The following is a 25,054-nucleotide window of genomic DNA, read 5'->3' as shown; positions in this document are numbered from 1 at the left end:
TCTCTGTCTCTCTCTCTCTCTCTGTCTCTCTCTCTCTCTCTCTCTCTCTCTCTCTCTCTCTCTCTCTCTCTCTCTTTCTCTCTCTCTTTATCTCCCAATGTGAACATAAAAGGTTTGCCCACACTGGTGCCAGGGGTCCAGCCAATCACGGCAATGTTATGGCAACATATGCGTTTGGTAAATAATATTACAATATTACATTCGCAGTTTTTTCAGTTATTTATGATAAGGCATCGCTCGTTTTGTAGTCTCTAAATCAGAAAGACGATGTGGGGAGGATATCGGGGTAGATTTGTGGGTAGGGTGGGTTGGGTATTGGGGGTGCGGGTCTAGAGATATGGGTATCTAAGGGGATGAGAAGATTGGAACAGAATACCCGACATTATTGTTGAACTATGTTGTCTTCGTGACCGCGCCAGCGTCCTCATTACGCCTCCCGCCTGGCTACAGTGATTACACAGGATAATGAGCTTCATTATCAGTTGGCAAGTAATGACCCTCGGCCAACTTATTGAACATGCACAGTATAATCACGGGTCATGCCATCATTAACTGTAGCGTCTTAATTGCAATTGTGGGTGATAAACTAGATCACACGTCACAGTCAGCTAATCCTTCCAGTCAATTAACCTGGCAGTTCGCTAATGGTTACACAATTTAGTCAGAGAGTGGTTACCCCTCCCAATCAGTTAGTGGTTATCCCACCCAATCAGTTAGCGTTTTTATCTCCCAATCAGTTAGTGGTTATCCCTCCCAATCAGTTAGTAGTTATCCCACCCAATCAGTTAGCGTTTTTACCTCCCAATCAGTTAGTGGTTAACTCTCAGTCAGTTAGTGGTTATCCCTCCCAATCAGTTAGTGGTTATCCCTCCCAATCAGTTAGTGGTTATCCTTCTCAGTCAGTTAGTGGTTATCCCTCCCAATCAGTTAGTGGTTACCCCTCCCAATCAGTTAGTGGTTACCCCTCCCAATCAGTTAGTGGTTACCCCTCCCAATCAGTTAGTGGTTACCCCTCCCAATCAGTTAGTGGTTATCCCTCCCAATCAGTTAGTGGTTATCCCTCCCAATCAGTTAGTGGTTACCCCTCCCAATCAGTTAGTGGTTATCCCTCCCAATCAGTTAGTGGTTACCCCTCCCAATTAGTTAGTGGTTATCCCTCCCAATCAGTTAGTGGTTATCCCTCTCAACCAGTTAGTGGATATCCCTCCCAATCAGTTAGTGGTTATCCTTCCCAATCAGTTAGTAGTTTTCCCTCCTAATCAGTTAGCGGTTGCCCCTCTGAGTCAGTTAGTGGTTATCCCTCCCAATCAGTTGGTTGTTATCCCTCCCAATCAGTTAGTGGTTATCCCTCCCAATCAGTTGGTTGTTATCCCTCCCGTTGAGTTAGTGGTTGCACCTCTCAGTCAGTTAACTGTTATCCCCCAGTGATTTAGTGGTAACCCCTCCCTATCAGTTGGTTGTTACGGTATATTACCCTTACAAGCGGTGCTTTGACATGTGCGTGTTTCTATTCTTGTCTGACATCCCACTTTTGTCAAGTGAAGTATTCCAACGTCGCCTTATTGTTACCTACATTACGTTATATCGGGTACATCAACAACCTTGGAAGTATTCCGACATCGCCTAATCGTTACCCACATTACTTTATATCGGGTACATCAACACCCTGGGAAGTATTCCGACATCGCCTAATCGTTACCTACATCACGTTATATCGGGTACATCAACACCCTTGGAAGTATTCCGACATCGCCTAATCGTTACCTACATTACGTTATATCGGGTACATCAACACCCTGGGAAGTATTCCGACATCGCCTTATTGTTACCTACATCACGTTATATCGGGTACATCAACACCCTGGGAAATATTTCGGCATTGCCTTATTGTTACCTACATTACGTTATATCGTGTACATCAACACCCTTGGAAGTATTCCGACATCGCCTAATCGTTACCTACATTACGTTATATCGGGTACATCAACACCCTGGGAAGTATTCCGACATCGCCTAATCGTTACCTACATCACGTTATATCGGGTACATCAACACCCTTGGAAGTATTCCGACATCGCCTAATCGTTACCTACATTACGTTATATCGGGTACATCAACACCCTGGGAAGTATTCCGACATCGCCATATTGTTACCTACATCACGTTATATCGGGTACATCAACACCCTGGGAAATATTCCGGCATCGCCTTATTGTTACCTACATTACGTTATATCGTGTACATCAACACCCTTGGAAGTATTCCGACATCGCCTAATCGTTACCTACATTACGTTATATCGGGTACATCAACACCCTGGGAAGTATTCCGACATCGCCTAATCGTTACCTACATCACGTTATATCGGGTACATCAACACCCTGGGAAGTATTCCAACGTCGCCTTATCGTTACCTACATCACGTTTTATCGGGTACATCAACACCCTTGGAAGTATTCCGACATCGCCTTATTGTTACCTACATCACGTTATATCGGGTACATCAACACCCTGGGAAGTATTCCGACATCGCCTTATTGTTACCTACATCACGTTATATCGGGTACATCAACACCCTGGGAAGTATTCCAACATCGCCTTATCGTTACCTACATCACGTTATATCGGGCACATCAACACCCTTGGAAGTATTCCGACATCGCCTTATTGTTACCTACATCACTTTATATCGGGTACATCAACACCCTGGGAAGTATTCCGACATCGCCTTATTGTTACCTACATCACGTTATATCGGGTACATCAACACCCTTGGAAATATTCCGGCATCGCCTTATTGTTACCTTCATTACGTTATATCGTGTACATCAACACCCTTGGAAGTATTCCGACATCGCCTAATCGTTACCTACATTACTTTATATCGGGTACATCAACACCCTGGGAAGTATTCCGACATCGCCTTATTGTTACCTACATCACGTTATATCGGGTACATCAACACCCTGGGAAATATTTCGGCATTGCCTTATTGTTACCTACATTACGTTATATCGTGTACATCAACACCCTTGGAAGTATTCCGACATCGCCTAATCGTTACCTACATTACGTTATATCGGGTACATCAACACCCTGGGAAGTATTCCGACATCGCCTAATCGTTACCTACATTACGTTATATCGGGTACATCAACACCCTTGGAAGTATTCCGACATCGCCTAATCGTTACCTACATTACGTTATATCGGGTACATCAACACCCTGGGAAGTATTCCGACATCGCCATATTGTTACCTACATCACGTTATATCGGGTACATCAACACCCTGGGAAATATTCCGGCATCGCCTTATTGTTACCTACATTACGTTATATCGTGTACATCAACACCCTTGGAAGTATTCCGACATCGCCTAATCGTTACCTACATTACGTTATATCGGGTACATCAACACCCTGGGAAGTATTCCGACATCGCCTAATCGTTACCTACATCACGTTATATCGGGTACATCAACACCCTGGGAAGTATTCCAACGTCGCCTTATCGTTACCTACATCACGTTTTATCGGGTACATCAACACCCTTGGAAGTATTCCGACATCGCCTTATTGTTACCTACATCACGTTATATCGGGTACATCAACACCCTGGGAAGTATTCCGACATCGCCTTATTGTTACCTACATCACGTTATATCGGGTACATCAACACCCTGGGAAGTATTCCAACATCGCCTTATCGTTACCTACATCACGTTATATCGGGCACATCAACACCCTTGGAAGTATTCCGACATCGCCTTATTGTTACCTACATCACTTTATATCGGGTACATCAACACCCTGGGAAGTATTCCGACATCGCCTTATTGTTACCTACATCACGTTATATCGGGTACATCAACACCCTGGGAAGTATTCCAACATCGCCTTATCGTTACCTACATCACGTTATATCGGGCACATCAACACCCTTGGAAGTATTCCGACATCGCCTTATTGTTACCTACATCACTTTATATCGGGTACATCAACACCCTGGGAAGTATTCCGACATCGCCTTATTGTTACCTACATCACGTTATATCGGGTACATCAACACCCTTGGAAATATTCCGGCATCGCCTTATTGTTACCTTCATTACGTTATATCGTGTACATCAACACCCTTGGAAGTATTCCGACATCGCCTAATCGTTACCTACATTACTTTATATCGGGTACATCAACACCCTGGGAAGTATTCCGACATCGCCTTATTGTTACCTACATCACGTTATATCGGGTACATCAACACCCTGGGAAATATTTCGGCATTGCCTTATTGTTACCTACATTACGTTATATCGTGTACATCAACACCCTTGGAAGTATTCCGACATCGCCTAATCGTTACCTACATTACGTTATATCGGGTACATCAACACCCTGGGAAGTATTCCGACATCGCCTAATCGTTACCTACATTACGTTATATCGGGTACATCAACACCCTTGGAAGTATTCCGACATCGCCTAATCGTTACCTACATTACGTTATATCGGGTACATCAACACCCTGGGAAGTATTCCGACATCGCCATATTGTTACCTACATCACGTTATATCGGGTACATCAACACCCTGGGAAATATTCCGGCATCGCCTTATTGTTACCTACATTACGTTATATCGTGTACATCAACACCCTTGGAAGTATTCCGACATCGCCTAATCGTTACCTACATTACGTTATATCGGGTACATCAACACCCTGGGAAGTATTCCGACATCGCCTAATCGTTACCTACATCACGTTATATCGGGTACATCAACACCCTGGGAAGTATTCCAACGTCGCCTTATCGTTACCTACATCACGTTTTATCGGGTACATCAACACCCTTGGAAGTATTCCGACATCGCCTTATTGTTACCTACATCACGTTATATCGGGTACATCAACACCCTGGGAAGTATTCCGACATCGCCTTATTGTTACCTACATCACGTTATATCGGGTACATCAACACCCTGGGAAGTATTCCAACATCGCCTTATCGTTACCTACATCACGTTATATCGGGCACATCAACACCCTTGGAAGTATTCCGACATCGCCTTATTGTTACCTACATCACTTTATATCGGGTACATCAACACCCTGGGAAGTATTCCGACATCGCCTTATTGTTACCTACATCACGTTATATCGTGTACATCAAAACCCTTGGAAGTATTCCGACATCGCCTAATCGTTACCTACATTACGTTATATCGGGTACATCAACACCCTGGGAAGTATTCCGACATCGCCTAATCGTTACCTACATCACGTTATATCGGGTACATCAACACCCTTGGAAGTATTCCGACATCGCCTAATCGTTACCTACATTACGTTATATCGGGTACATCAACACCCTGGGAAGTATTCCGACATCGCCATATTGTTACCTACATCACGTTATATCGGGTACATCAACACCCTGGGAAATATTCCGGCATCGCCTTATTGTTACCTACATTACGTTATATCGTGTACATCAACACCCTTGGAAGTATTCCGACATCGCCTAATCGTTACCTACATTACGTTATATCGGGTACATCAACACCCTGGGAAGTATTCCGACATCGCCTAATCGTTACCTACATCACGTTATATCGGGTACATCAACACCCTGGGAAGTATTCCAACGTCGCCTTATCGTTACCTACATCACGTTTTATCGGGTACATCAACACCCTTGGAAGTATTCCGACATCGCCTTATTGTTACCTACATCACGTTATATCGGGTACATCAACACCCTGGGAAGTATTCCGACATCGCCTTATTGTTACCTACATCACGTTATATCGGGTACATCAACACCCTGGGAAGTATTCCAACATCGCCTTATCGTTACCTACATCACGTTATATCGGGCACATCAACACCCTTGGAAGTATTCCGACATCGCCTTATTGTTACCTACATCACTTTATATCGGGTACATCAACACCCTGGGAAGTATTCCGACATCGCCTTATTGTTACCTACATCACGTTATATCGGGTACATCAACACCCTTGGAAATATTCCGGCATCGCCTTATTGTTACCTTCATTACGTTATATCGTGTACATCAACACCCTTGGAAGTATTCCGACATCGCCTAATCGTTACCTACATTACTTTATATCGGGTACATCAACACCCTGGGAAGTATTCCGACATCGCCTAATCGTTACCTACATTACGTTATATCGGGTACATCAACACCCTGGGAAGTATTCCGACATCGCCTTATTGTTACCTACATCACGTTATATCGGGTACATCAACACCCTGGGAAATATTCCGGCATCGCCTTATTGTTACCTACATTACGTTATATCGTGTACATCAACACCCTGGGAAGTATCCCGACATCGCCTAATCGTTACCTACATTACGTTATATCGGGTACATCAACACCCTGGGAAGTATTCCGACATCGCCTAATCGTTACCTACATCACGTTATATCGGGTACATCAACACCCTTGGAAGTATTCCGACATCGCCTAATCGTTACCTACATTACGTTATATCGGGTACATCAACACCCTGGGAAGTATTCCGGCATTGCCTTATTGTTACCTACATCACGTTATATCGGGTACATCAACACCCTTGGAAGTATTCCGACATCGCCTTATTGTTACCTACATCACGTTATATCGGGTACATCAACACCCTGGGAAGTATTCCGACATCGCCTTATTGTTACCTACATCACGTTATATCGGGTACATCAACACCCTGGGAAGTATTCCAACGTCGCCTTATCGTTACCTACATCACGTTATATCGGGTACATCAACACCCTGGGAAGTATTCCGACATCGCCTTATTGTTACCTACATCACGTTATATCGGGTACATCAACACCCTGGGAAGTATTCCGACATCGCCTTATCGTTACCTACATCACGTTATATCGGGTACATCAACACCCTGGGAAGTATTCCGACATCGCCTTATTGTTACCTACATCACGTTATATCGGGTACATCAACACCCTGGGAAGTATTCCGACATCGCCTTATCGTTACCTACATCACGTTATATCGGGTACATCAACACCCTGGGAAGTATTCCGACATCGCCTTATTGTTACCTACATCACGTTATATCGGGTACATCAACACCCTGGGAAATATTCCGGCATCGCCTTATTGTTACCTACATTACGTTATATCGGGTACATCAACACCCTTGGAAGTATTCCGACATCGCCTAATTGTTACCTACATTACTTTATATCGGGTACATCAACACCCTGGGAAGTATTCCGACATCGCCTAATCGTTACCTACATCACGTTATATCGGGTACATCAACACCCTTGGAAGTATTCCGACATCGCCTAATCGTTACCTACATTACGTTATATCGGGTACATCAACACCCTGGGAAGTATTCCGACATCGCCTAATCGTTACCTACATTACGTTATATCGGTTACATCAACACCCTGGGAAGTATTCCGACATCGCCTAATCGTTACCTACATCACGTTATATCGGGTACATCAACACCCTTGGAAGTATTCCGACATCGCCTAATCGTTACCTACATTACGTTATATCGGGTACATCAACACCCTGGGAAGTATTCCGACATCGCCTAATCGTTACCTACATCACGTTATATCGGGTACATCAACACCCTTGGAAGTATTCCGACATCGCCTTATTGTTACCTACATTACGTTATATCCTGTACATCAACACCCTTGGAAGTATTCCGACATCGCCTAATCGTTACCTACATTACTTTATATCGGGTACATCAACACCCTGGGAAGTATTCCGACATCGCCTAATCGTTACCTACATCACGTTATATCGGGTACATCAACACCCTTGGAAGTATTCCGACATCGCCTAATCGTTACCTACATTACGTTATATCGGGTACATCAACACCCTGGGAAGTATTCCGACATCGCCTAATCGTTACCTACATTACGTTATATCGGGTACATCAACACCCTGGGAAGTATTCCGACATCGCCTAATCGTTACCTACATCACGTTATATCGGGTACATCAACACCCTTGGAAGTATTCCGACATCGCCTAATCGTTACCTACATTACGTTATATCGGGTACATCAACACCCTGGGAAGTATTCCGACATCGCCTTATTGTTACCTACATCACGTTATATCGGGTACATCAACACCCTGGGAAGTATTCCGACATCGCCATATTGTTACCTACATCACGTTATATCGGGTACATCAACACCCTGGGAAATATTCCGGCATCGCCTTATTGTTACCTACATTACGTTATATCCTGTACATCAACACCCTTGGAAGTATTCCGACATCGCCTAATCGTTACCTACATTACGTTATATCGGGTACATCAACACCCTGGGAAGTATTCCGACATCGCCTAATCGTTACCTACATCACGTTATATCGGGTACATCAACACCCTTGGAAGTATTCCGATATCGCCTAATCGTTACCTACATTACGTTATATCGGGTACATCAACACCCTGGGAAGTATTCCGACATCGCCATATTGTTACCTACATCACGTTATATCGGGTACATCAACACCCTGGGAAATATTCCGGCATCGCCTTATTGTTACCTACATTACGTTATATCCTGTACATCAACACCCTTGGAAGTATTCCGACATCGCCTAATCGTTACCTACATTACGTTATATCGGGTACATGAACACCCTGGGAAGTATTCCGACATCGCCTAATCGTTACCTACATCACGTTATATCGGGTACATCAACACCCTGGGAAGTATTCCAACGTCACCTTATCGTTACCTACATCGCGTTTTATCGGGTACATCAACACCCTTGGAAGTATTCCGACATCGCCTTATTGTTACCTACATCACGTTATATCGGGTACATCAACACCCTGGGAAGTATTCCGACATCGCCTTATTGTTACCTACATCACGTTATATCGGGTACATCAACACCCTGGGAAGTATTCCAACGTCGCCTTATCGTTACCTACATCACGTTATATCGGGCACATCAACACCCTTGGAAGTATTCCGACATCGCCTTATTGTTACCTACATCACTTTATATCGGGTACATCAACACCCTGGGAAGTATTCCGACATCGCCTTATTGTTACCTACATCACGTTATATCGGGTACATCAACACCCTGGGAAATATTCCGGCATCGCCTTATTGTTACCTTCATTACGTTATATCGTGTACATCAACACCCTTGGAAGTATTCCGACATCGCCTAATCGTTACCTACATTACTTTATATCGGGTACATCAACACCCTGGGAAGTATTCCGACATCGCCTAATCGTTACCTACATTACGTTATATCGGGTACATCAACACCCTGGGAAGTATTCCGACATCGCCTTATTGTTACCTACATCACGTTATATCGGGTACATCAACACCCTGGGAAATATTCCGGCATCGCCTTATTGTTACCTACATTACGTTATATCGTGTACATCAACACCCTGGGAAGTATTCCGACATCGCCTAATCGTTACCTACATTACGTTATATCGGGTACATCAACACCCTGGGAAGTATTCCGACATCGCCTAATCGTTACCTACATCACGTTATATCGGGTACATCAACACCCTTGGAAGTATTCCGACATCGCCTAATCGTTACCTACATTACGTTATATCGGGTACATCAACACCCTGGGAAGTATTCCGGCATTGCCTTATTGTTACCTACATCACGTTATATCGGGTACATCAACACCCTTGGAAGTATTCCGACATCGCCTTATTGTTACCTACATCACGTTATATCGGGTACATCAACACCCTGGGAAGTATTCCAACATCGCCTTATCGTTACCTACATCACGTTATATCGGGCACATCAACACCCTTGGAAGTATTCCGACATCGCCTTATTGTTACCTACATCACTTTATATCGGGTACATCAACACCCTGGGAAGTATTCCGACATCGCCTTATTGTTACCTACATCACGTTATATCGTGTACATCAACACCCTTGGAAGTATTCCGACATCGCCTAATCGTTACCTACATTACGTTATATCGGGTACATCAACACCCTGGGAAGTATTCCGACATCGCCTAATCGTTACCTACATCACGTTATATCGGGTACATCAACACCCTTGGAAGTATTCCGACATCGCCTAATCGTTACCTACATTACGTTATATCGGGTACATCAACACCCTGGGAAGTATTCCGACATCGCCATATTGTTACCTACATCACGTTATATCGGGTACATCAACACCCTGGGAAATATTCCGGCATCGCCTTATTGTTACCTACATTACGTTATATCGTGTACATCAACACCCTTGGAAGTATTCCGACATCGCCTAATCGTTACCTACATTACGTTATATCGGGTACATCAACACCCTGGGAAGTATTCCGACATCGCCTAATCGTTACCTACATCACGTTATATCGGGTACATCAACACCCTGGGAAGTATTCCAACGTCGCCTTATCGTTACCTACATCACGTTTTATCGGGTACATCAACACCCTTGGAAGTATTCCGACATCGCCTTATTGTTACCTACATCACGTTATATCGGGTACATCAACACCCTGGGAAGTATTCCGACATCGCCTTATTGTTACCTACATCACGTTATATCGGGTACATCAACACCCTGGGAAGTATTCCAACATCGCCTTATCGTTACCTACATCACGTTATATCGGGCACATCAACACCCTTGGAAGTATTCCGACATCGCCTTATTGTTACCTACATCACTTTATATCGGGTACATCAACACCCTGGGAAGTATTCCGACATCGCCTTATTGTTACCTACATCACGTTATATCGGGTACATCAACACCCTTGGAAATATTCCGGCATCGCCTTATTGTTACCTTCATTACGTTATATCGTGTACATCAACACCCTTGGAAGTATTCCGACATCGCCTAATCGTTACCTACATTACTTTATATCGGGTACATCAACACCCTGGGAAGTATTCCGACATCGCCTAATCGTTACCTACATTACGTTATATCGGGTACATCAACACCCTGGGAAGTATTCCGACATCGCCTTATTGTTACCTACATCACGTTATATCGGGTACATCAACACCCTGGGAAATATTCCGGCATCGCCTTATTGTTACCTACATTACGTTATATCGTGTACATCAACACCCTGGGAAGTATCCCGACATCGCCTAATCGTTACCTACATTACGTTATATCGGGTACATCAACACCCTGGGAAGTATTCCGACATCGCCTAATCGTTACCTACATCACGTTATATCGGGTACATCAACACCCTTGGAAGTATTCCGACATCGCCTAATCGTTACCTACATTACGTTATATCGGGTACATCAACACCCTGGGAAGTATTCCGGCATTGCCTTATTGTTACCTACATCACGTTATATCGGGTACATCAACACCCTTGGAAGTATTCCGACATCGCCTTATTGTTACCTACATCACGTTATATCGGGTACATCAACACCCTGGGAAGTATTCCGACATCGCCTTATCGTTACCCTACATCACGTTATATCGGGTACATCAACACCCTGGGAAGTATTCCAACGTCGCCTTATCGTTACCTACATCACGTTATATCGGGTACATCAACACCCTGGGAAGTATTCCGACATCGCCTTATGGTTACCTACATCACGTTATATCGGGTACATCAACACCCTGGGAAGTATTCCGACATCGCCTTATCGTTACCTACATCACGTTATATCGGGTACATCAACACCCTGGGAAGTATTCCGACATCGCCTTATCGTTACCTACATCACGTTATATCGGGTACATCAACACCCTGGGAAGTATTCCGACATCGCCTTATCGTTACCTACATCACGTTATATCGGGTACATCAACACCCTGGGAAGTATTCCGACATCGCCTTATTGTTACCTACATCACGTTATATCGGGTACATCAACACCCTGGGAAATATTCCGGCATCGCCTTATTGTTACCTACATTACGTTATATCGGGTACATCAACACCCTTGGAAGTATTCCGACATCGCCTAATTGTTACCTACATTACTTTATATCGGGTACATCAACACCCTGGGAAGTATTCCGACATCGCCTAATCGTTACCTACATCACGTTATATCGGGTACATCAACACCCTTGGAAGTATTCCGACATCGCCTAATCGTTACCTACATTACGTTATATCGGGTACATCAACACCCTGGGAAGTATTCCGACATCGCCTAATCGTTACCTACATTACGTTATATCGGTTACATCAACACCCTGGGAAGTATTCCGACATCGCCTAATCGTTACCTACATCACGTTATATCGGGTACATCAACACCCTTGGAAGTATTCCGACATCGCCTAATCGTTACCTACATTACGTTATATCGGGTACATCAACACCCTGGGAAGTATTCCGACATCGCCTAATCGTTACCTACATCACGTTATATCGGGTACATCAACACCCTTGGAAGTATTCCGACATCGCCTTATTGTTACCTACATTACGTTATATCCTGTACATCAACACCCTTGGAAGTATTCCGACATCGCCTAATCGTTACCTACATTACTTTATATCGGGTACATCAACACCCTGGGAAGTATTCCGACATCGCCTAATCGTTACCTACATCACGTTATATCGGGTACATCAACACCCTTGGAAGTATTCCGACATCGCCTAATCGTTACCTACATTACGTTATATCGGGTACATCAACACCCTGGGAAGTATTCCGACATCGCGTAATCGTTACCTACATCACGTTATATCGGGTACATCAACACCCTGGGAAGTATTCCGACATCGCCTAATCGTTACCTACATCACGTTATATCGGGTACATCAACACCCTTGGAAGTATTCCGACATCGCCTAATCGTTACCTACATTACGTTATATCGGGTACATCAACACCCTGGGAAGTATTCCGACATCGCCTTATTGTTACCTACATCACGTTATATCGGGTACATCAACACCCTGGGAAGTATTCCGACATCGCCTTATTGTTACCTACATCACGTTATATCGGGTACATCAACACCCTGGGAAATATTCCGGCATCGCCTTATTGTTACCTACATTACGTTATATCGTGTACATCAACACCCTTGGAAGTATTCCGACATCGCCTAATCGTTACCTACATTACGTTATATCGGGTACATCAACACCCTGGGAAGTATTCCGACATCGCCTAATCGTTACCTACATCACGTTATATCGGGTACATCAACACCCTTGGAAGTATTCCGATATCGCCTAATCGTTACCTACATTACGTTATATCGGGTACATCAACACCCTGGGAAGTATTCCGACATCGCCATATTGTTACCTACATCACGTTATATCGGGTACATCAACACCCTGGGAAATATTCCGGCATCGCCTTATTGTTACCTACATTACGTTATATCCTGTACATCAACACCCTTGGAAGTATTCCGACATCGCCTAATCGTTACCTACATTACTTTATATCGGGTACATCAACACCCTGGGAAGTATTCCGACATCGCCTAATCGTTACCTACATTACGTTATATCGGGTACATCAACACCCTGGGAAGTATTCCGACATCGCCTTATTGTTACCTACATCACGTTATATCGGGTACATCAACACCCTGGGAAATATTCCGGCATCGCCTTATTGTTACCTACATTACGTTATATCGTGTACATCAACACCCTGGGAAGTATTCCGACATCGCCTAATCGTTACCTACATTACGTTATATCGGGTACATCAACACCCTGGGAAGTATTCCGACATCGCCTAATCGTTACCTACATCACGTTATATCGGGTACATCAACACCCTTGGAAGTATTCCGACATCGCCTAATCGTTACCTACATTACGTTATATCGGGTACATCAACACCCTGGGAAGTATTCCGCATCGCCTTATTGTTACCTACATCACGTTATATCGGGTACATCAACACCCTGGGAAGTATTCCGACATCGCCTTATTGTTACCTACATCACGTTATATCGGGTACATCAACACCCTGGGAAGTATTCCGACATCGCCTTATTGTTACCTACATCACGTTATATCGGGTACATCAACACCCTGGGAAGTATTCCAACGTCGCCTTATCGTTACCTACATCACGTTATATCGGGTACATCAACACCCTGGGAAGTATTCCGACATCGCCTTATCGTTACCTACATCACGTTATATCGGGTACATCAACACCCTGGGAAGTATTCCGACATCGCCTTATTGTTACCTACATCACGTTATATCGGGTACATCAACACCCTGGGAAGTATTCCGACATCGCCTTATCGTTACCTACATCACGTTATATCGGGTACATCAACACCCTGGGAAGTATTCCGACATCGCCTTATTGTTACCTACATTACGTTATATCGTGTACATCAACACCCTGGGAAATATTCCGGCATCGCCTTATTGTTACCTACATTACGTTATATCGTGTACATCAACACCCTTGGAAGTATTCCGACATCGCCTAATTGTTACCTACATTACTTTATATCGGGTACATCAACACCCTGGGAAGTATTCCGACATCGCCTAATCGTTACCTACATCACGTTATATCGGGTACATCAACACCCTTGGAAGTATTCCGACATCGCCTAATCGTTACCTACATTACGTTATATCGGGTACATCAACACCCTTGGAAGTATTCCGACATCGCCTAATCGTTACCTGCATCACGTTATATCGGGTACATCAACACCCTTGGAAGTATTCCGACATCGCCTAATCGTTACCTACATTACGTTATATCGGTTACATCAACACCCTGGGAAGTATTCCGACATCGCCTAATCGTTACCTACATCACGTTATATCGGGTACATCAACACCCTTGGAAGCATTCCGACATCGCCTAATCGTTACCTACATTACGTTATATCGGGTACATCAACACCCTGGGAAGTATTCCGACATCGCCTTATATTGTTACCTACATCACGTTATATCGGGTACATCAACACCCTGGGAAATATTCCGGCATCGCCTTATTGTTACCTACATTACGTTATATCGGGTACATCAACACCCTGGGAAGTATTCCGACATCGCCTAATTGTTACCTACATTACTTTATATCGGGTACATCAACACCCTGGGAAGTATTCCAACATCGCCTAATCGTTACCTACATCACGTTATATCGGGTACATCAACACCCTGGGAAGTATTCCGACATCGCCTAATCGTTACCTACATTACGTTATATCGGGTACATCAACACCCTGGGAAGTATTCCGACATCGCCTAATCGTTACCTGCATCACGTTATATCGGGTACATCAACACCCTTGGAAGTATTCCGACATCGCCTAATCGTTACCTACATCACGTTATATCGGGTACATCAACACCCTTGGAAGTATTCCGACATCGCCTAATCGTTACCTACATTAACGTTATATCGGGTACATCAACACCCTGGGAAGTATTCCGACATCGCCTTATTGTTACCTACATCACGTTATATCGGGTACATCAACACCCTGGGAAATATTCCGGCATCGCCTTATTGTTACCTACATTACGTTATATCCTGTACATCAACACCCTTGGAAGTATTCCGACATCGCCTAATCGTTACCTACATTACGTTATATCGGGTACATCAACACCCTGGGAAGTATTCCGACATCGCCTAATCGTTACCTACATTACGTTATATCCTGTACATCAACACCCTTGGAAGTATTCCGACATCGCCTAATCGTTACCTACATTACTTTATATCGGGTACATCAACACCCTGGGAAGTATTCCGACATCGCCTAATCGTTACCTACATCACGTTATATCGGGTACATCAACACCCTTGGAAGTATTCCGACATCGCCTAATCGTTACCTACATTACGTTATATCGGGTACATCAACACCCTGGGAAGTATTCCGACATCACGTCATCGTTACCTACATTACGTTATATCGGGTACATCAACACCCTGGGAAGTATTCCGACATCGCCTAATCGTTACCTACATCACGTTATATCGGGTACATCAACACCCTTGGAAGTATTCCGACATCGCCTAATCGTTACCTACATTACGTTATATCGGGTACATCAACACCCTGGGAAGTATTCCGACATCGCCTTATTGTTACCTACATCACGTTATATCGGGTACATCAACACCCTGGGAAATATTCCGGCATCGCCTTATTGTTACCTACATTACGTTATATCCTGTACATCAACACCCTTGGAAGTATTCCGACATCGCCTAATCGTTACCTACATTACGTTATATCGGGTACATCAACACCCTGGGAAGTATTCCGACATCGCCTAATCGTTACCTACATCACGTTATATCGGGTACATCAACACCCTGGGAAGTATTCCGACATCGCCTAATCGTTACCTACATTACGTTATATCGGGTACATCAACACCCTGGGAAGTATTCCGACATCGCCTAATCGTTACCTACATCACGTTATATCGGGTACATCAACACCCTGGGAAGTATTCCGACATCGCCTTATTGTTACCTACATCACGTTATATCGGGTACATCAACACCCTGGGAAGTATTCCGACATCGCCTTATCGTTACCTACATCACGTTATATCGGGTACATCAACACCCTGGGAAGTATTCCAACGTCGCCTAATCGTTACCTACATCACGTTATATCGGGTACATCAACACCCTGGGAAACTGTTAACATGCACACATTTACCTCCGATGGGTACATTTCGTCAATCAAAATGTTGATTTAATTTACCCCGTGGTGTTCAATACCCCAACTCGATAGGCCGTGCACATTATATTTACACCTGGGGCAAAGTAGGCTTTAGAGAAACAAGAAACAAGAACTCCCAATAAAAATGTTAATGTTTTACATTTACGTGCATGGTAGAAACGCGAGTCACTGATCACTGTGTGTGTGTATGTGTATGTCGATTCGTGAATGTGTGTGTGTGTGTGTGTGTGTGTGTGTGTGTGTGTTTGTGTGCTGAAGCAGCATGACTATGTGGCTGCCGTTGTCCCTGTATCACTTATCATTGACGAACATCTTGCAAATATCACATGAGCTTAAAGCTATGTGCTAATGAGGCATTCAGCGAAATGAAAACAAGCCAATAATTTTATCAGACTGCATAAAAACAGCTCGATGTCCTTTTCCTCATCCATCGTGCTCCTCTCAGCGCGTGCTGTTGTCGTGTTGTGCAACCTCAGCGCATCCCATAACCAACTCAAACCATTAAAATACTCACGCCCCGTTTGGACACTAATTGCTCTAAAACAGTTCAAATGTTCTGATCAGATGCTTAATACGAAACGAATTTATTGAGACTGTCGAAAATCTGAAACTTTATATCTGCGTTTTTCTTGTCTGCAATGATAAATGATTGAATCTAGAAAATTCAATTCCTCCTCTCGCCTAGTGCACGTTTGTCATATAATTGTATTTGTTGCCGCCCCGGGCTAGTGTTATGCGACACACTGACTGCCAATCATTTGTTTTCAGCTGCTGAAGGAGTACGACATCAACGTTACTTTTCGCCGAGGCTACACCAGCCCCTACTTCCACCAACACACGGAGAACCCATTCATCAAGATCGTTGCGGAGACAAAGACCGACACTAGAAGTATGTGTCACGGGCTGGAGTAGAGAGGGAGGTCATATATATCAGAAACTGCAGTAGAGAGGGAGGTCATGTATATCAGAGACTGTAGTAGAAAGGGAGGTCATGTATATCAGAGACTGTAGTAGAGAGGGAGGTCATGTATATCAGAGACTGTAGTAGAGAGGGAGGTCATGTATATCAGAGACTGTAGTAGAGATGGAGGACATGTATATCAGAGACTGTAGTCGGGGGGAGATCATGTATATCAGAGACTGTAGTAGAGAGGAAGGTCATGTATATCAGAGACTGTAGTAGAGATGGAGGACATGTATATCAGAGACTGTAGTCGGGGGGAGGTCATGTATATCAGAGACTGGAGTAGAGATCGAGGTCATGTATATCAGAGACTGGAGTAGAGAGGAAGGTCATGTATATCAGAGACTGTAGTAGAGAGGGGAGGTCATGTATATCAGAGACTGTAGTCGGGGGGAGGTCATGTATATCAGAGACTAGTAGAGAGGGAGGTCATGTATATCAGAGACTGTAGTAGGGATGGAGGACATGTATATCAGAGACTGTAGTAGAGATGGAGGACATGTATATCAGAGACTGTAGTCGGGGGGAGGTCATGTATATCAGAGACTGGAGTAGAGATCGAGGTCATGTATATCAGAGACTGGAGTAGAGAGGAAGGTCATGTATATCAGAGACTGTAGTAGAGAGGGAGGTCATGTATATCAGAGACTGTAGTCCGGGGGGAGGTCATGTATATCAGAGACTAGTAGAGAGGAGGTCATGTATATCAGAGACTGTAGTAGGGATGGAGGACATGTATATCAGAGACTGTAGTAGAGAGGGAGGTCATGTATATCAGAGACTGTAGTGTGTGTGTGTGTGTGGGGGGGGGGTCATGTATATCAGGACTGTAGTAGAGAGGGAGGTCATGTATATCATGAGTAGAGAGGGAAATCATGTATATGAGAAACCGAGTGAAAGGGGTGGGGGGTGGGGGTTGGGGGGTGGGGGGTGGGGGGGAGGGGGGGGATTTATATCATGAGATGTCGCGAGAGGTCTTGTTCCCCAATATATAATGATCAACTTCCGACTGTGACAAGAGTCAGCAATGTGTGTGTGGCCAAGCCAGTAGAGCTTCTTTCCGAATGTCTGAGCCTGGCATCGCGGATGATGTTTGTCCATCACGCAAACCAGACTTAAAGTACCGTTTATATCTATCAACCGCAATAAACTTATAAAATTCCAATGTACTCAAAACCCATATGCAAGCTGATGATGGCAATATGAAATCACTTGTGTATTCAAACGGTTGTGTGCAATGGGCCTGATGTTATATTTGCGTGTCTGTCTGAGAGGAAAATTGATTTGATTATATAGTTCAATAATCTTCTCTCTATGTCTGCTCCAGTGAGTGGTGGGGAGTGTGTTAATACGAGCCCCCCCCCCCCCCCCCCCCCCCCCCCCCCCCCCCCCCCCCCCCCCCCCCCCCCACTGAAGGCCTTATCCCTCTTGACGCTGGTGTTTGTTCAACACCCCCCCCTGTTTTCTCCCAAACCCCCCCCCATGATTACATTGCCTGTATTAGAAGCAGTACAAACATCTTCAGGAAGATATGTACCTCGCGCACCTTGAGAACTGGATTAATTCCCCGCAGCAATACATAACGACTACGATAACAGCCTACACTTACTTTCTCCGAGACCAACGATAACGGCATACGTCTCGACCACTTCACAAATTCAAAATGTTCTAAAATCATGGTATTGGGCGATCACGCGGGGTCAAGTCATTATTGATTATCAGTGCAAATAGCTGTTTAATGCGGAGTTGTAGGCAATGTTCACTCGGTCGTTATTGATGAGCTAGCACAGCTGATCGGCTACTTGTTAAATCAAACATGTGTTTCTTTCATAATCGTGTGACGTATCTGTAAGGTGTGTTTGTATACAAAACATAGCTGATTATCACAGACTCGAATAATTACATGACGCTGTGATATCGTTGGAAAATTGCTGACTACGATAATAACTATAACTATAACTATAATAATAATAATAATATGAAGGGAGGTATTGTTTACAGCACAGAAATGGTTTGACTTTACAGCTAGACTGCTTCCAAATAGTAAATTGTTAACGCGTGCGTGTGGTGTGTGTGTGTGTGTGTTTGTGTGTGTAGGGTGTTGGCAACAACGAGCGATGTAACATGTCGCAAAATGTTTAGGAGTGAGATTGTCGTTGTTTGTTGTTAACGCCCCACGCAGCAATATTCCAGCTATATGACGGCGGCATGTTTACAATCGGATCTGAAAAATCCAGTGATTGATATGATGAGCAGCGGGTCACATCTCAAACAGTTACGACCAGTATAGGTTGATGTGGACGAGTTCTAATCCTATATAAGGGTGCCAACATAAAGAGAACTCCCATGAGCCATTGACGTGTGTGTGTGTTCCCTTCGTACGTTGCCTCTCCGTGTTGTGATGACGTCCGTGTTGTTCCAGTCTACGTGATGCTCGGCCACTACTACGAGTTCATGGGACTCATGGACCACCTGTATGAAGCCGGACTCCTCGACAGCGCAGAATACTTCGTGGTGGGCGTGGAGGTCAACCAGTTCGATCCCATGAAGCCCCAGAAGTTCATGGAAGGTAACGTCGGTACAGATTGTCAAACTTATATTTCATCATTGTGTCCGGGGGCGGTGGGGTAGCCTGGTGGTTAAAGCGTTCGCTCGTCACGCCAAGGCCCGGGTTCGAATCCCGACATGTGAACAATATGTGAAGCCAAATCTGGTGTCTCCCGCCGTGATATTGCTGAAATATTGTTAAAAGCGGCGTAAAACCAAACTCACTCACTCGTCTGCCCAACCAAGATGGAAGTACAGAATTCAAGTCATATATTTCAGTGTCAGTGTCCATTCAGTGCAACGTTAGTGTCGACGGTGAGGTGAGATGATGCTTGTAATATTACAGGTTTGTTCGACACTGAGGTCATACTCGTTGTATTACAGGCTTGTTCGACGCTAAGGTCATACTCGTTGTATTACAGGCTTGTTCGGCACTGAGGTCATACTCGTTGTATTACAGGTTTGTTCGTCACTGAGGTCATACTCGTTGTATTACAAGCTTGTTCGGCACTGAGGTCATACTCGTTGTATTACAGGCTTGTTCGGCACTGAGGTCATACTCGTTGTATTACAGGTTTGTTCGGCACTGAGGTCATACTCGTTGTATTACAGGCTTGTTCGGCACTGAGGTCATACTCGTTGTATTACAGGTTTGTTCGACGCTGAGGTCATACTCGTTGTATTACAGGTTTGTTCGTCACTGAGGTCATACTCGTTGTATTACAAGCTTGTTCGGCACTGAGGTCATACTCGTTGTATTACAGGTTTGTTCGACGCTGAGGTCATACTCGTTGTATTACAGGTTTGTTCGTCACTGAGGTCATACTCGTTGTATTACAGGCTTGTTCGGCACTGAGGTCATACTCGTTGTATTACAGGTTTGTTCGACGCTGAGGTCATACTCGTTGTATTACAGGTTTGTTTGACGCTGAGGTCATACTCGTTGTATTACAGGCTTGTTCGGCACTGAGGTCATACTCGTTGTATTACAGGCTTGTTCGGCACAGAGGTCATACTCGTTGTATTACAGGCTTGTTCGGCACTGAGGTCATACTCGTTGTATTACAGGTTTGTTCGACGCTGCGGTCATACTCGTTGTATTACAGGTTTGTTCGTCACTGAGGTCATACTCGTTGTATTACAGGTTTGTTTGTCACTGAGGTCATACTCGTTGTATTACAGGTTTGTTCGACGCTGAGGTCATACTCGTTGTATTACAGGTTTGTTCGTCACTGAGGTCATACTCGTTGTATTACAAGCTTGTTCGGCACTGAGGTCATACTCGTTGTATTACAGGTTTGTTCGGCACTGAGGTCATACTCGTTGTATTACAGGTTTGTTTGTCACTGAGGTCATACTCGTTGTATTACAGGTTTGTTCGACGCTGAGGTCATACTCGTTGTATTACAGGTTTGTTCGGCACTGAGGTCATACTCGTTGTATTACAGGCTTGTTCGGCACTGAGGTCATACTCGTTGTATTACAGGTTTGTTCGTCACTGAGGTCATACTCGTTGTATTACAGGCTTGTTCGGCACTGAGGTCATACTCGTTGTATTACAGGTTTGTTCGACGCTGAGGTCATACTCGTTGTATTACAGGTTTGTTTGACGCTGAGGTCATATTCGTTGTATTACAGGCTTGTTCGGCACTGAGGTCATACTCGTTGTATTACAGGCTTGTTCGGCACTGAGGTCATACTCGTTGTATTACAGGTTTGTTTGACGCTGAGGTCATATTCGTTGTATTACAGGCTTGTTCGGCACTGAGGTCATACTCGTTGTATTACAGGTTTGTTCGACACTAACGTGACAAGACGCAGTGCAGCAGCCTTCCGCCACTTCGTCAGCGTGGTCACCTCGCCCCCCATCATGCCCGACTTCTCCAACTTCAGCAGTGTCGTCAATCACTATCTGGAAGCCCCGCCCTTCAACTACACAAACCCCTACAAGGAACTTGGAGGGATAAAAGCTGTAAGTCATGAATGAATCTTCTGATGGCGTACAAATTGTGTCTGGTTGCATCTTCCAGAGGCAAGCATGTCCACGAGCCTATATCAAAGTCTAGTTTCCACCACGCCATTCCAAGCCTATTTTTCTGTGATAAACTATGAGTTTACTATCGCACGTATAGATAGTCCAATCAGAGAACGTGTTTAAAAATCAACATCCTGGTTCCGAAAACGTGGTCGCTTCTATGGCCACAGCCCTCGCCTGTCGAGTTTGCGCTGAAATTATTCCAACAAATCTAGCTAAGACATATTTTCGAATAGGTTCAAAGTTTTCAATCAACCCATCCAAGTACTTTTATAGCTGAGTGCGAACGTCATTGTTTTTTAATTCAAACTACTGAACGCTTGTCGCAGTGACTAAGATGCAGTGCTATTTTCAGAGCCCCCCCGCTGAAGTTTAATGTTGCTGCGAAGTGCAGTGGTACTTAACTATGTGTAGTGTCACTAGCCTGTTTGCCTCTGTTATTGCGATGCATGAGTAATAAGTAGGAACTACCGCTGTACAAGAAAAGTAGTTGCTTACACCTAAAAACAAGCACATTTCTTTACACATTAAAAAAAGCACAATTTTGTTTAGATGTAAACCTCAATTTACTATATATGCAGTAAATCAATAATTCAACCTCTACACGGTTGAACATGATATTTATTGTCGAATTTGAAAATCAAAATCCTTACGCAATTTTAGTGGTAGATGGTTTGTTAGCAAACAAGGCTCACAAAATTATTTTAATTTTAATCATAAGTCGGCTCGCGTTGAAATATGAAAAAAATAACCATTACATACTACGAATGAACATGTAACATAGATGTTTCTTGAATGAGAGTCGAAATATCTATATATATATATATATATATATATATAGATAGATAGATAGATAGATAGATAGATAGATATATAGATAGATAGATAGATAGATAGATAGATAGATAGATATATATAGATAGATAGATAGATAGATAGATAGATAGATATATAGATATAGATATATATATATATATATATATATATTACTTATACAAAATTATTTTTTTATGAATGAACAATATTTGTTACAAATAAAATCTAACATAAACGGTCCAAAAATGCAGAAATAACGTTTAAGAGTATCTTTTTTTAAACATTTGGTCGTCCTCTTTATGGTGCCATTGGAATAAAAACAAAGATCTGATTGGATATAGCGTTTTCATCCCAATGGGCACAGCTCGTGTTCTACCCGGGGTGGTGCCGTGATCGAGCCAAGAAACGTAGGCTTCAAATGGCAAGGGTAGAAGCTAGGCTTTGATATAGGCCAGTGGACACTCTTGCCGTGGGAAAATGGTTTGGACGTTGGCCGATTCGTTGGTCTAATAGTGAGTGAGGGTGTTTTAACCCCGCTTCAACACCGTATGTCTGTTTATCCCTGCGTGACAATCACTTGCGTTTGACGTGGGAGGAACGCACGAAGTGAAGCATATATTTGACGTTTAGCGCTTTGGTAAAACTCTAAAATCAGGAAGAACTGGGATAAGAAACCATCGATGGTTTGATTGTGACACGCCAGGGGTCCATTGTACAATTCCCTGTTTCATTAGCATGTGTTTATGAATCAGTATCAATATTAATGATGTAAACATGACGATAATGGCAGAGTAGATATTCTATTACCTTTATATACTGTGACATCATTAAGTATACACTTTAATACATTCCCTGAACTGTTGGGATATCCCCCCACTGGACGTATCTCGTTCTAGGGACTGTAAATGGTATCGCACAGGTACTTAATCTGAACATGCAGTTGTTAGATGTCTGTCTCGACATGTGCGAGAGAGAACGAGAGCTGTTATATAAATAAGTTCTTCGGTGTAACTTCAATGTACGGAATATTCCAGGGTATTTAAGTGCATATTTACAAAGTAGTTAGTGATTATGTGAGCAGTTCGTGTATGTATTCAGCTCGTCGGAGGACACTGACGGTAATTTCTGTTTTGACTTTAAATCTACTTGGGTTCAGGTGCGTGTATTCGTTGAAACAGGAGCGTCTTCGTCTTTTCTCATGTTTTTCTTTTGACAACATATTCCAGTGTGTGCAATTCCATTAAACTATTTTCAATTAAAAATATTCCAATGTGTGCCGTTTCATAAATAATTTCATTTAAATATATTCCAATGAGCGTTTTTATTAACTAATTTAATTTAAACATGTTCCATAGTGTGCAATTTAATTAAACGAATTTATTTTAAACATATTCCAAAGTGTGCAATTTCATTAAACTAATTCCATTTGAACACATTCAAATGTGTTTAATTTCATTCTAATTTCAATTCCACATTCCAATTCAGCATTTTTAAACATGTGTAGTTTACTTAACCAAATTCCATTTAAACATATTCCAATGTGATAATGTCATTGAATTAATTTTATGTGAACGTATTCCAATAAAACATGTTCCATCAAGTGCAATTTCATTCACCTAACTTCTTGTAAAAGTATTTCTATGTGTGTGCAATTTCATTAACCTAATTTTTAGAAACTCCAATTTCGTCATTTCATTGTACTAATTTCAGTTAAGCATATTCCAACGTGTGTACTTACCTAACTTCACTGCAAGGGGCGGCGGGGTAGCCTTGTGGTTAAATCGTTTGCTCGTGCCGCAGAAGACCCTGGTTCGATTTCCTACATATGTACAATGTGTGTAGCCCATTACTGGTGTCCCCCGCCGAAATATTGCTGGATTATTGCTGTGTTGATGTATATAATACTCACTAACACATACTCCTGTATGTGTAATCCCGTCAACCAATCTACCTT

The 25,054-nt window shown here is 43.3% G+C and overlaps 1 protein-coding gene across 3 annotated transcripts in view; it reads left to right on the top strand.

Annotated features, from left to right (window-relative positions):
* Positions 1-25,054, top strand: part of LOC124150448 (speract receptor-like) — a 149,486-nt gene that overhangs the window by 56,882 nt on the left and 67,550 nt on the right. For all 3 annotated transcript variants that reach the window (XR_007222519.1, XM_048400798.1, XM_048400797.1), the window contains exons 3-5: positions 17,507-17,627; positions 20,125-20,271; positions 22,040-22,221. Coding sequence is in view for 2 of the 3 variants with exons in the window: in XM_048400798.1 (XP_048256755.1) it covers positions 17,507-17,627; positions 20,125-20,271; positions 22,040-22,221 (450 nt within the window). In the remaining variant the exon portion in view is untranslated. The remainder of the gene's footprint in view (positions 1-17,506; positions 17,628-20,124; positions 20,272-22,039; positions 22,222-25,054) is intronic.

Source organism: Haliotis rufescens, unplaced genomic scaffold (genome assembly GCF_023055435.1).
Source record: "Haliotis rufescens isolate VD_foot unplaced genomic scaffold, xgHalRufe1.0.p SCAF_20, whole genome shotgun sequence".
NCBI classification, from domain to species: domain Eukaryota; kingdom Metazoa; phylum Mollusca; class Gastropoda; order Lepetellida; family Haliotidae; genus Haliotis; species Haliotis rufescens.
The sequence above is the reverse complement of the archived record's forward strand: the minus strand, read 5'-3'. Positions and strand labels throughout refer to the sequence as shown.